General features: G+C 37.0%; 1 protein-coding gene across 2 annotated transcripts in view; it reads right to left on the bottom strand.

Annotated features, from left to right (window-relative positions):
- Positions 1–13,064, bottom strand: part of tnfrsfa (tumor necrosis factor receptor superfamily, member a) — a 100,732-nt gene that overhangs the window by 54,879 nt on the left and 32,789 nt on the right. The window contains exon 1 of one of the 2 annotated variants that reach the window (XM_062056848.1): positions 5,103–5,323. The exons of the other annotated variant lie outside the window; for it this stretch is intronic. Within the exon in view, the coding sequence (XP_061912832.1) occupies positions 5,103–5,135 (33 nt within the window). The 5' untranslated portion in view covers positions 5,136–5,323. Of the gene's footprint in view, positions 1–5,102; positions 5,324–13,064 lie in introns of those variants that run through there. 2 annotated transcript variants of the gene reach the window in all.

Here is a 13,064-nt window from a genome sequence, read left to right as displayed (position 1 = left end):
TTCAACTACATTAGTCTGTGCTTGGCAAGTTGGCCTCCCGGGAAGCAATTAAAAACATGACAATCAATTGATTTTATCGATGCGGGGGAAAATAAAACATTGGATTAAAAAACGGCAGACATTATATGAACTTTAGCAACTTTTAATGATAAGGACTTTAAACGTTACTGAAGTCTGTCATCGCCACGCGCCATTAGGTAAGCAAAATAAAGAATGGCGGATACCTAAGGTGGCAGCGAAAGGTCATAAACTAATGCAAACGCCGCAAGACACCAACATGAGGGCGGTATAGCTCGGTTGGTAGAGCAGCCGTGCCAGCAACTTGAGGGTTGCAGGTTCGATCCCCGCTTCCGCCATCCTAGTCACTGCCGTTGTGTCCTTGGGCAAGACACTTTACCCACCTGCTCCCAGTGCCACCCACACTGGTTTAAATGTAACTTAGATATTGGGTTTCACAATGTAAAGCGCTTTGAGTCACTTGAGAAAAAGCGCTATATAAATGTAATTCACTTCACTTCACATAAAGCCATATCACAACAACGTTCAGCTACAGCACAATCGCAAAAGCCACAACAAACGCCACAACACAACTTGAATCTACTAAGGACGTGATGGACACAACGGGAGTGACAGTGGACAAGTTTCGTCGACGGACCAAGCGGCTAAAGCGGAAAGTTGAAAACGGTGTAATGAGCATATTACAAAAATATATAATTATGACTAAAATGTGGTCACACTTCACTTTTCCAACTTTGTTCATTATAGCGTTTTTAACATTCCGCCTCTTGATCAGTCGCAAACTTGGTCCACTGTCACTCTTTATGCTGTTGTGTTTTGGCTTAAAGTTGCTATGTTATGGCGTTTGAATTTGTTGTGGCTGAAAGTTGTTGTGTTGTGGCTTTATGTGGTTGTGTTGTGGCATTTGTTCCTGGCCACCGTACAGTAGCTATTCATTTAATGAGAGGAGTAACAGGTCAAACCACTTTCTATTCAACCTGAAAAGATCTAAGTTGCACTTTATTCAAATGAGATGTAAATGCATCGGCTAATAATTGTTGTTTACTTGTTTGTATCCATAATTTATACCTAGTTACCTTACAAAAAATAACAGGAATATATGAAACTTCACCAACAATGTCCAGTATCCAGTATTTATTTCACAGTCACACTGATTGATTTTTTTTATTTATTAAAAAGTTAGTGAATCAAATTTAACTCACTGAATCGTTTCGAATCGTATCGTTCAAGATTAACTAATATCGTCCCTGAATCGTAACGGCAAATTAAAATTATGATTCGAATTGAATCGTTGAAGCAAATCGTTACACAATCGTGATCTATGTTAGGAATTTTTACGATCATTCAGTCATTGCTCATCCGTTTTTCAAAAACGCACGCATTGGTTATTAGCTAAAATAATTTGTCACCACAGCCAGAAGTGGATCGTTATCGACAGTTGTTCGTAGACGTTATGAATAAAGTCAGCGTTTTGTTACACAGACCGTAAACGCCACGACACAACTTTAATCTGCTAAGGACGTGATGGACACAACGAAAGTGACAGTGGACAAGTTTCGCCGACGGACCAAGTGGCTAAAGCAGAAAGTTGAAAACGGTGTAATGAGCATATTGAAAAAAAAATATGACTGAAATGTGGTCACATTTCACTTTTCCAACTTTGTTCATTACAGCGTTTTTTAACATTCCGCCTCAACCACTTGATCCGTCGCAAACTTGGTCCACTGTCACTCTTTATTTTGTTGTCTTTTGGCTTAAAGTTGTTATGGAGTTTGAATTGGATGTGGCTTTTGCAATCGTGTTATAGCAGAAAGTTGTTGTTTTGTGGCTTTATGTGGTTGTGTTGTGGCGTTTGTTGTGACTTTTTCTGGTCACCGTACAGTAGCTATTCATTAAAATGAGAGCAGTAACAGGTCAAACCACTGTTTATTCAACCTGAAAAGATGTAAGTTGCACTTTATTCAAATGAGACGTAAATGCATCAGCTATTAATTGTTGTTTACTTGTTTGTATCCATAATTCATTTATATCTAGTTCCCTTACAAAAAATAACAGTAATATATTAACTTTACCAACAATGTCCAGTATCCAGTATTTATTTCACAGTCACACTGATGGATTTATTTTCATGAAAGTTAGTGAATCAATTGCAGCTCACTGAATCGTTTCAAATCGTATCGTTCAAAATAAACTAACATCGTCCCTGAATCGTATCCGCAACTTCAAATTATGATTCGAATGGAATCGTTGAAACCACAACACAACTTTAATCCACTAAGGACGTGATGAACACAACGGAAGTGACAGCTGAACAGGTTTCACTGACGGAAGTGGCTAATGCGGAAAGTTGAAAACGGTGTAATGAGCATATTAAAAAATTAAATGATGACTCAAATGTGGTAACACTTCGCTTTTCCAACTTTGTTCATTATAGCGTTTTTAACATTCCGCCTCAGCCACTTGATCTGTCGCAAACTTGGTCCACTGTCACTCTTTATGTTGTTGTGTTTTGGCTTAAAGTTGCTATGCTGAAAGTTGTTGTATTGTGGCTTTATGTGGTTGTGTTGTGGCGTTTGTTGTGACTTTTCCTGGCCATCGTACAATAGCTATTCATTAAAATGAGAGTAGTAACCGGTCAAACCACTGTCTATTCAACCTGAAAAGATGTAAGTTGCACTTTATTCAAATGAGATGTAAATGCATCGGCTATTAATTGTCGTTTAGTTGTTTGTATCCATAATTTATACCTAGTTCCCTTACAAAAAATAACAGGAATATAGGAAACTTCACCAACAATGTCCAGTATCCAGTATTTATTTCACAGTCACACCGATTGATTTATTTTAATTAAAAAGTTAGTGAATCAATTTCAACTCACTGAATCGTTTCGAATCGTATCGTTCAAAATAAACTAACATCGTCCCTGAATTGTATCGGCAACTTCAAATTATGATTTGAATTGAATCGTTGAAGCAAATTGTTACACAATCGTGATCTAGGTTAGGATTCAGTCATTGCTCATCCGTTTATCACAATGTACGCATTGGTTATTAGCTAAAATAGTTTGTCACTACAGCCAAATGTGGTCCACTGTCACCTCCTTTGTGTCTTTATGTTGTTGTGTTTTGGCTTAAAGTTGCTATGTTATGGCGTTTGAACAGCTGAAAGCTGTTGTGTTGTGGCTTGATGTAGTTGTGTTGTGGCGTTTGTTGTGACTTTTCCTGGCCACCGTACAGTAGCTACTTGAGATTGATTGAGATTGAGAAGTTTATTGAGATCTTAAAGAATTGAATCCATGTAATGCTTTAAAAAGGCAAATGGATGGCACAAAGAGCCAAAAGGCTTGTTTCCATTGTGGTCCATTAAATATTCATCACATTTCATACATTCAATAATAAAATATATATAACCTGTAACATGTATATAAAAAATTACATTAAAAAATACTCATTAAAATGAGGAGTAACAGGTCAAACCACTGTTTATTAAACCTGAAAAGATCATTGTAAGTTGCACTTTATTCAAATGAGATGTAAATGCATCGGCTATTAATTGTTGTTTGTATCCAAAACACATTTATACGAAGTTCCCTTACAAAAAATAACAGGAATATAGGAAACTTCACCAAAACTGTGTAGTATCCAGTATTTATTTCACAGTTACACTGATTTATTTTTATTAAAAAGTTAGTGAATCAATTTCAACTCAATAAACCGTTAAGAATCGTATCGTTCAAAATAAACTAATATCGTCCCTGAATCGTATTCGCAACTTCAAATAATGACTCGAATTGAATCGTTGAAGCAAATCGTTACACAATTTTTACAATCATTCAGTAATTGCTCATTTGTTTGTCGCTATTAGCTAAAATAATTTGTCACTACAGCCAGAAGTGGCTCGTTATCGACATTTGTTCGTAGACGTTATGATTAAAGTCAGCGTGTTGTTAGCAGTGATTGGTCTGCTTTTAGTACGTTATTTCCCGTCTACCCGACTTGTTCAGAGGGCTTGTTGCCCACTTTTGCTAATTTAATTCCCGTTGTATACATTCCCATAAGCAGTGAACAAGCTGAATGGTCCGTGAATGTTAAGGTTGCTCATGGAGTTGACTCCCGGGAACACACCGCCCCGAGCGTTTAGGTGCGAAATTGATTGGTTGATTGATTGATTGAAACTTTTATTAGTAGATTGCACAGTACAGTACATATTCCGTACAATTGACCACTAAATGGTAACACCCGAATACGTTTTTCAACTTGTTTAAGTCGGGGGGTCCACGTTAATCAATTCAAGGTACAAATATATACTATCAGCATAATACAGACATCACACAAGTTAATCATCAGAGTATACACATTGAATTATTTACATTATTTACAATCCGGGGGGTGGGTTAGGTTTGGTTGATATCAGCACTTCAGTCATCAACAATTGCATCATCTGAGAAATGGACATTGAAACAGTGTAGGTCTGACTTCGTAGGATATGTACAGCGAGCAGTGAACATAGTGAGCTCAGAAAGCTTAAGAACGAGTATATACATTTGATTATTTACAATCAGGGGAGGTGGGAGTGGTGGGGGGAGGGTGTTAGTCTAGGGTTGAAGTTATGCCTGGAGGTGTTCTTTTAGTGCGGCTTCATAATATTAATAATACCAGTAAAGATCAACATAAAATAGAATACAGAAGGAAATACAACACTGGGTGGGAAAATGCTCAGTCCAGTAATAAACAATAACAACCTAAACATCACCTCAAGAGTTGAGGTATTACTAACTAGACTACCAAAACAGCTTGCAATCATCAATAAATACACTGTTATATTATTTAAAAAAATACAAAAGCACAAAAATAAAAATATGGTGAGAGTGTACTTTTTGATTGTTACACACACATGAGCTATGTTTAACGTTATCTAAGTGACACTTGTTATCGTTATTCATTTATGAATACAGTAAGCCCGTCCACTTAGTTCAAATGCCTTACGTCATTGCTTTTTACTGACACGCAAAGTGTTTTTAATTCATATTAGTGTGACATTAATAAAAAGTATGTAGACAAAAGTATTCGTAGAGGTTTACTCACACAGAGCTTGCCCAGTGTCGGCCCGGTGTTCATGCTGGAAACTTCGATAAGACACTTCAGCGTTAAATCTCCGAAATGAAACACGGAGTGAAATGGAAAAAAAAAAAGAAAAGAGAAGCACAAAAAGTCAATCCGTCAGCGAAGTTCTGAATAAGTGTTTTGTGTTAAAAGCGTTTAAGCGGAGAGCTGCTCCCGCACGTCAGAGCTCTTGCTCGCATTCAAAGAACTGATTTGGTCTGTGCCTGGACGCATTGCCCAAAGACGTCACTGAACTCTGACCAATCACAGCGCGCCTTGTTGAATGTTAACCAAGCACCAAACACACCCGACTCGCTTATTAAGCACAATTCAACACAAAATATATATGTACTCAATCAATTTCAAAATAATACATAAGACAGAGAATGTGTATGTTTTTTTAAAAATTCCTTTTTACTATTTTTTTTATGGATATTTTATATTTTATTTCTACCAGTGACGTGCAGTGAGGTTCATGGCTGGTGAGGCACTGCCTTCATCACAGTCAGATTTACAAACATATGAACCCTAAATAGTATCTTATTCACCATTTGATTGGCAGCAGTTAACGGGTTATGTTTAAAAGCTCATACCAGCATTCTTCCCTGCTTGGCACTCAGCATCAAGGGTTGGAATTGGGGGTTAAATCACCAAAAATGATTCCCGGGCGCGGCGCCGCTGCTGCCCACTGCTCCCCTCACCTCCCAGGGGGTGAGCAAGGGGATGGGTCGAATGCAAAGGACAAATTTCACCACAACTAGTGTGTGAGTGACAATCATTGGTACTTTAACTTAACTTTAACTTTACACATACAAACTGTAGCACACAAAAAAGCACATTTAATAAAAAAAAACCTTATTATGGTCTTACCTTTACTTATAAATGAAGTCCATGCGCCGCTCCTTTTGAACAAAAGCATCGATAACTTGTTCATAGAAGTCTTCCTTATCTTTCCTCAGTTTTAAAAGTCTCTCTGTCTCGATGGAGATCCTCTTTTAATTATTACCTCCTGCTTCGATTGAAAGTCCAGTTTAGGAAATTGTTTTATTTTAGATATGTAATTCTCCATGTTAAAAGTTCAGGCGAGAGGAAAAAATAAACGATCGCTTCTAACTGTTGCTGCTTGTTGTCACTTCTTCTGTAGCCGAGTAGTCGCAAGAATGATATCTGGGATCACTACCGCCCTCTACCACCAGGAGGCGGGATTACTGCGAGCCTCACCCAGTGCGTCTTCGCAGCCGTTTTATGATTGCTCAGCACAAGAAATACGTTACACACATACAGTTGTTGACAAAATACACTGTACATTATATACCTCAGCTAACTAAACTATGGAAATGTATAATATAATTCATATAGCAATACGGTCTCACTGCACAGCAGGCCAGCAGTTAGCCGAGTCATTGCGCAATCCATGGTGAGGCTCAACTGGCTGGTGACTCACCGCAAGTCTCTTCTCAGTATTTGAACGGCAAATGTGAAAATTCAGCGATTTTGAATAAAAATAATCTAAAACGGGTGAAGTTAAATGGAAAATAACTTTATAGTATAATCACTGGATACATATAACAATTTAATTAATTTTTTTTCTTTTTACATTTTTTTTCTTTCCATGATGGCACGTGAGGCCCCGCCTCACCTGCCTCCCCTGACTGCACATCACTGATTTCTACTGATTATTTTAGTAAACAAAATTATCCAAAAAGCTACCATGCTAAAATCAGAATGCTAACTGTTAACATTAGGGGTGTGAAAAAAAATCGATTCGAATTCGAATCGCGATTCTCACGTTGTGCGATTCAGAATCGATTCTCATTTTTTAAAAATAGATTTTTTAATTTTTTAAATTATTTTTTAATTTTTAATTTTAATCAATCCAGCAAAACAAAACACAGCAATACCATAACAATGCAATCCAATTCCAAAACCAAACCCGACCCAGCAACACTGCAATAAACAGAGCAATTGAGAGGAGACACAAACACGACACAGAACAAACCAAAAGTAGTGAAACAAAAATTTATATTATCAACAACAGTATCAATATTAGTTACAATTTCAACATTGCAGTGATTAAAAATCCGTCATTGACATTATCATTAGACATTTATAAAAAATAAAAAAAAAGAACAATGGTGTCACAGTGGCTTACACTTGCATCGCATCTCATAAGCTTGACAACACACTGTGTCCAATATTTTTACAAAGATAAAATAAGTCATATTTTTGGTTCATTTAATAGTTCAAACAAATTTACATTATTGCAATCAGTTGATAAAACATTGTCCTTTACAATTATAAAAGTGTTTTACAAAAATCTACTACTCTGCTTGCATGTCAGCAGACTGGGGTAGATCCTGCTGAAATCCTATGTATTGAATGAATAGAGAATCATTTTGAATCAGGAAAAAAATAGTTTTCGAATCGAGAATCGTGTTGAATTGAAAAAAAAAAAATCGATTTTGAATCGAATTGTGACCCCAAGAATCGATATTGAATCGAATCGTGGGACACCCAAAGATTCACAGCCCTAGTTAACATGCATCAAGGGCTAAAATATCTAAATGCGAGGTGTATACAAGTAAAACTTGCATGTTAATGTTAGCATGCTAACAGTTAACGTGTGTCAAGTGCAAAAATACATGACTCTACAAAAATGTCAAAAAAGGCTGACATGCTAACATTACCTTTCTAACAGTACGGATGTGTCAAGTCTCAAATTATATGACTCTGAGGAGTATACCCATAGACATCTTATAAGTAGACGCAGCATTGGGTGCTGTGACGCGAGCAATTCGGCCGCCATCTTGAAGTGCTGATGAGGAGCCGGCGAGCAGCCTAAACTGACAGTTGACAGGTAGAAAACAAAGATGCCGGGCTGGTGTTCAGCGTTTTCCTGCTCAAATGAGCGGACTGTTGAAAATAGGAATCGGGGGACTACTTTTCACAAGTAAGATTTAACATTAACGTACTGTTGGTTGTATTTTGTGAAAAGAATATTACCACAGAGTTGATAAGGAGCAAAGATCTTCAATAGTACTGAAATCGTAGCCGCTAGCAAACAAGAGTATGACCATAATAGAATTGCTTGTCAATTAGATTAATTACATTTAAAAATGTCATACCTGAATAACATAAAGTTGAAACAAATGAGGAAGATAAAGATTGTAAAAGCCAACAGGGGTAAAAGTTAGAACCACAGTCCAGATTGTGTAGGGGGGGAGGGTATATAAAGATATAAAGACTTTCAGGTGTTAATATATGTTTATGTTTAAGTATTTGGCAGACGCTTTTATCCAAGGCGACATACATAAAAAATACATATAAAACAATCACTGTAAACATGATCATTTAAGGGAAGAATGTAATACAAAATATCAATACAAAGTGTCAAGACAGAACAAACTCTATGCTGCTGCAGCAACAGAGATACAGTCTATAGGTCCCAAAGATATATAGATATCTAATGTATTCATACATTCTTTATGTAGGATATACGCATGTATATATAACCTAATCATATTGTTTCTTGAATTTAAAAATAGCTGACCGTTTTTTCCCCCCTTCTCTGGGATTATATTCCCAGTTTTGATCTCGGACATCTGGTCATTTATAGCATATAAGAATATTATATTACTGTTAAGCAAACTATGAATAATAAAACACAGCAAAACATGTGTCCTTTATCATAGCTACATGTATGACAAAAAAACGTGTGAAAATCAGTGGTATTCAGTGAGGTAAAATTAATTAAATGCGCTGACAGTTCATTGCTCCTGCCAAATGAATTGCACGTAGTGGAGCGGATCACCACTCCAAGATGGCGGCACCGCGTCTCGTCAGCGCCAGTAGGCAGTAGTGGTCGATGCTGCGTCTACTTATAAGATGTCTATGTGTATACCTGCTTAAAAGAAAGCTATCATACTAACAGTAACATGCGCCCAGTGCCAAAATATAACACTTTGAGGTGTATACCTGCAAAATTAGTTTGAAAAAAAGCTAGCATGCTAGAGTATTTTGTTTTTTTTAGTTGTGTTTCTACAACATATTCTCTACTTTTTGTGATTTTTAAAAAAATCTATCTGTTTTTAATTTGTTCAGCACTTTGGGGCTGTCCTGGCTGTTTTAAAATTATTCTATATAAATACATTAACTTTGACCCTGAACACCAATATTTAGTGTGTCTCTATAGCTTAAATGCTAATGGACTGGGTTTCACTTCATCCACTTTTGACATACACACCATACCGCCATAATGACCAACATTAAACTACAGTAGCGTGGTAGGCCTAAGTAGTCATTAAAACAAGGCAGATATTTTATTTAACCAGAAAATATTTTTTGGGCCATTTTAACACTACACACACAGTTTGAACGGTAACAATGTGTTTGAATAGAACACAAAGTAACATTGTACTTTAATCAAGTGATTCTTCAGCATACAACTGGATGGGCTCTTTGAGAATCACTGCACAATACAGTAATGTCAAACGTAATAGAAGCTATACAATAATGTAACTTATGAATTAATATTATTATGATACGAACGGGACAAGTAGTAGAAAATGGATGGATAATACTAATTAGGGCTGAAACGAATAATCGATTAATTCGATCAGAATAAAGCTTCGATTTATATTGTGTTGCTTCGATTAATCGTTTATTGAATGTAACTAATACAAATTGATAACAGAAGGTAAAACCAAATATTAGATAAAATAAAGTAAAAGTTAAATAGAAAGTAAAATAAGGTGGATAACAGGTAAGAGAAGGTAAATGGGAAATAAAAGAAGGTATTGAGGAGGTAAAAGAAAGATAAAAGAAGGAAAGTAAAAGGTAAACAGAAGGTATTATACAGTAAATAGAAGTTAAATTCTAGGTAAATAAGGTAAAGAGAAAGGTAAATAGAAGATAAAGGAAGGTCAAATAGAAGGTAAATTCAAGGTAAAATAGACTGGACTATTATGCTAGATCTACTATGGACTGGACTATGGACTAAACTTTCACAATATTATGTCAGACCCACTCGACGTCCATTGCATCCGGTCTCCCCTAGAGGGCGGGGGGGGGGGGGGGGGGGGGGGGTTACCAACATCTGTGGTCCTCTCCAAGGTTTCTCATAGTCATTCTCATCGACGTCCCACTGTGTTGTGAGTTTTTCCTTGCCCTTATGTGGGCGCTGAACCGCGGATGTCGTTGTGGCTTGTGCAGCCCTTTGAGACACTAGTGATTTAGGGCTATATAAATAAACATTGATTGATTGATTGTAGGTAATTAAGTTTATTGCAACTAGAAAATGTTTTTGTTTATTTAAACGATTTTCCCTAAAATACTTATTGAGACTATAGAGCAGGCCTGGGCAATTATTTTGCCTCGGGGGGCCACATTTAGAGAAAAAAAATGTGCCTGGTGGCTGGTATATCTATTTTTAGGAACACTAATACAAAACATCATAATAATGTCTGATTGAATGCTAAAAACGTTATGACAGACCGCCTTAAAAAACAGAATGGAATTTTACATTTTTTTACTGAATGAGACACCCAGAATGTACATGAAAATAAAGAATGTGGGATTTACAATATTAACTATAAAGGATAAAACAGTGAATATTGATAACATATCACATGTCACACCCCCTCTCGATCGACATATTTTACAATCAAGCGAAACAATGCAACAAAAATGCAACAAACAGCGAAATATGAGCGCGAAGGGTAAAAAAACCCCCACCTACAATCTGATATTTCACTAAGCTTTAGAACTTTGTTGTAAAAATCTGCAGTGAAAACATCACTGCAGCTCATAATGGCAGCTACAGTTTCCATCTTAAAGATGTAAAATAATTTTTGGGGAATGTCCGGCGGGTGGGATTGAAAAGCTTAACGGGCCGCATGTAGCCCCCGGGCCTTAATTTGCCCAGGTCTGCTATAGAGTGTGCTTTATCCGATTACTCGATTAATTGAACTAACTAATCAATAGATTACTCGATTACTATGATAATTGATAGCTGCAGCGCTAATAATAACATATTCAATTCAGGCTTTCATACAAGGTCAGTGATAAGGTCAATACATGTACGCACACATAATTTCACTTCAAGATAAACCCTGACAGGACTTTAGATAATAATGGCTTTTTTTTAAAGGTTAAGTTTACTTATGTAAGCAAGACATTTCCTGTGATTAATCATGCCTATTACAAATTCAAAAGTGTGGTTAAACTGATTTACATATTTATCATTTGACAGCACTAATATTATCATAATAATATATTGAGGAGTGTGACACAAACATTAGCAACACTACCACAGCTATGCTGACTACAATGCTAACTTTACACCAGGGGTGTCAAACTCAAATACAGAGTGGGCCAAAATTTAAAACTGAACAAAGCCGCGGGCCAAGGTTGAACAAATTAACCTTTTAATAGGGACCGAAACAAGTTTTGCATTGAATATTGAACAAGCAAGGCTTATATAACTTTATAGTGACATGCAAAATCGAGTTTCAAATAATAATAATATTAATTAAAAAATATCAATGGCATATCAAATAAAATGTAAATAAAAATCGAATGCCTCTTTTCTATTTGCAGCCTTCTGAGGTAAATATCAAAATAAACTTTTTCCACAGGCTAATAATACATTTGAAAATAAAATAACAATAATGAACGAATCAAACATTCAAGCCTTGAAGTAGCAAGAGAGTGTATGAATAAAACGTTAATTATTGTTCAGTTTGCTACACTGATTTGCTTTAACACTGAATATGGAACAAGCAACGCTTATATAACTTAATAGTGCAAAATGAACTTTCAAAAAACAAACGAAAAAACATCAATGGTATATTAAATAAAATTTAAATAAAAAATGTAATGCCTCTTTTCTATTTGCAGCCTTCTGAGGTAAATATCAACGTTAACTTGGTGGGTGGGAGCGGGGTTTGGTGGTAGCGGGGGTGTATATTGTAGCGTCCCGCAAGAGTTAGTGGTGCAAGGGGTTCTGCGTGATTTGTTCTGTTGTGTTTATGTTGTGTTACGGTGCGGATGTTCTCCCGAAAGGTGTTTGTCATTCTTGTTTGGTGTGGGTTCACAGTGTGGCGCATATTTGTAACAGTGTCAAAGTTGTTTATACGTCCACCCTCAGTGTGACCTGTATGGCTGTTGATCAAGTATGCATTGCATTCACTTGTGTGTGTGAAAAAAACACATATAGTATGTGACTGGGCCGGCACGCTGTTTTGTACGGAGGAAAAGCGGACGTGACGACAGGTTGTAGAGGACGTTGAAGAGAGTGCCTTTAAGGCACGCCCCCACTAATGTTGTCCGTGTGGAAATCGGGAGAATGGTTGCCACGGGAGATTTTCGGGAGGGACACTGAAATTCGGGAGTCTCCCGGGAAAATCGGGAGGGTTGGCAAGTATGAGTATTAGCGGTGAATGCGGTGTTACAGCGGCGGTGCCGCTGTATAATACCGGCGGGCCAGCTCTAATGTTAATTAGATATTGCCTCAAGGGCCAAAGTTTGACACCCATGCTTTACACCATGTTTTACCAGCAGTGTCCTAAGTATGCCTGCTTGCTAAAGAAGTAAACAAAAGACATACAGCTCCCATGTATAGCTGACTGAAGGATAATTGAAAGGGCTTCATTTTAAGATGTGTAGCGAAACCTGCACCCCACCTTGTCTTCCATCAAGCGGGGGTGTTATACAAGACAAATGAGCTAAAACATGTGACTGCTACTACATTTTACTCAATAAAAGTAGCTCTATAGTATTTTTTTAAGCCAATAAAATTATTATTCAACTCGCGGCCCGCATCATGTATGCAGTAATCCCGCCACCCCGCAGGGGGCGATAGCGAAAAAGTTGCATCACGATGAAGCAGCAGTAGGGTGAGTAGAAGAAGGTGGCACTATCGACTCAGAAAAAAAATCGAAATAA

Source organism: Entelurus aequoreus, linkage group LG08 (assembly GCF_033978785.1).
Source record: "Entelurus aequoreus isolate RoL-2023_Sb linkage group LG08, RoL_Eaeq_v1.1, whole genome shotgun sequence".
NCBI lineage: Eukaryota > Metazoa > Chordata > Actinopteri > Syngnathiformes > Syngnathidae > Entelurus > Entelurus aequoreus.
This window is presented reverse-complemented; position numbering and strand designations above follow the sequence as displayed.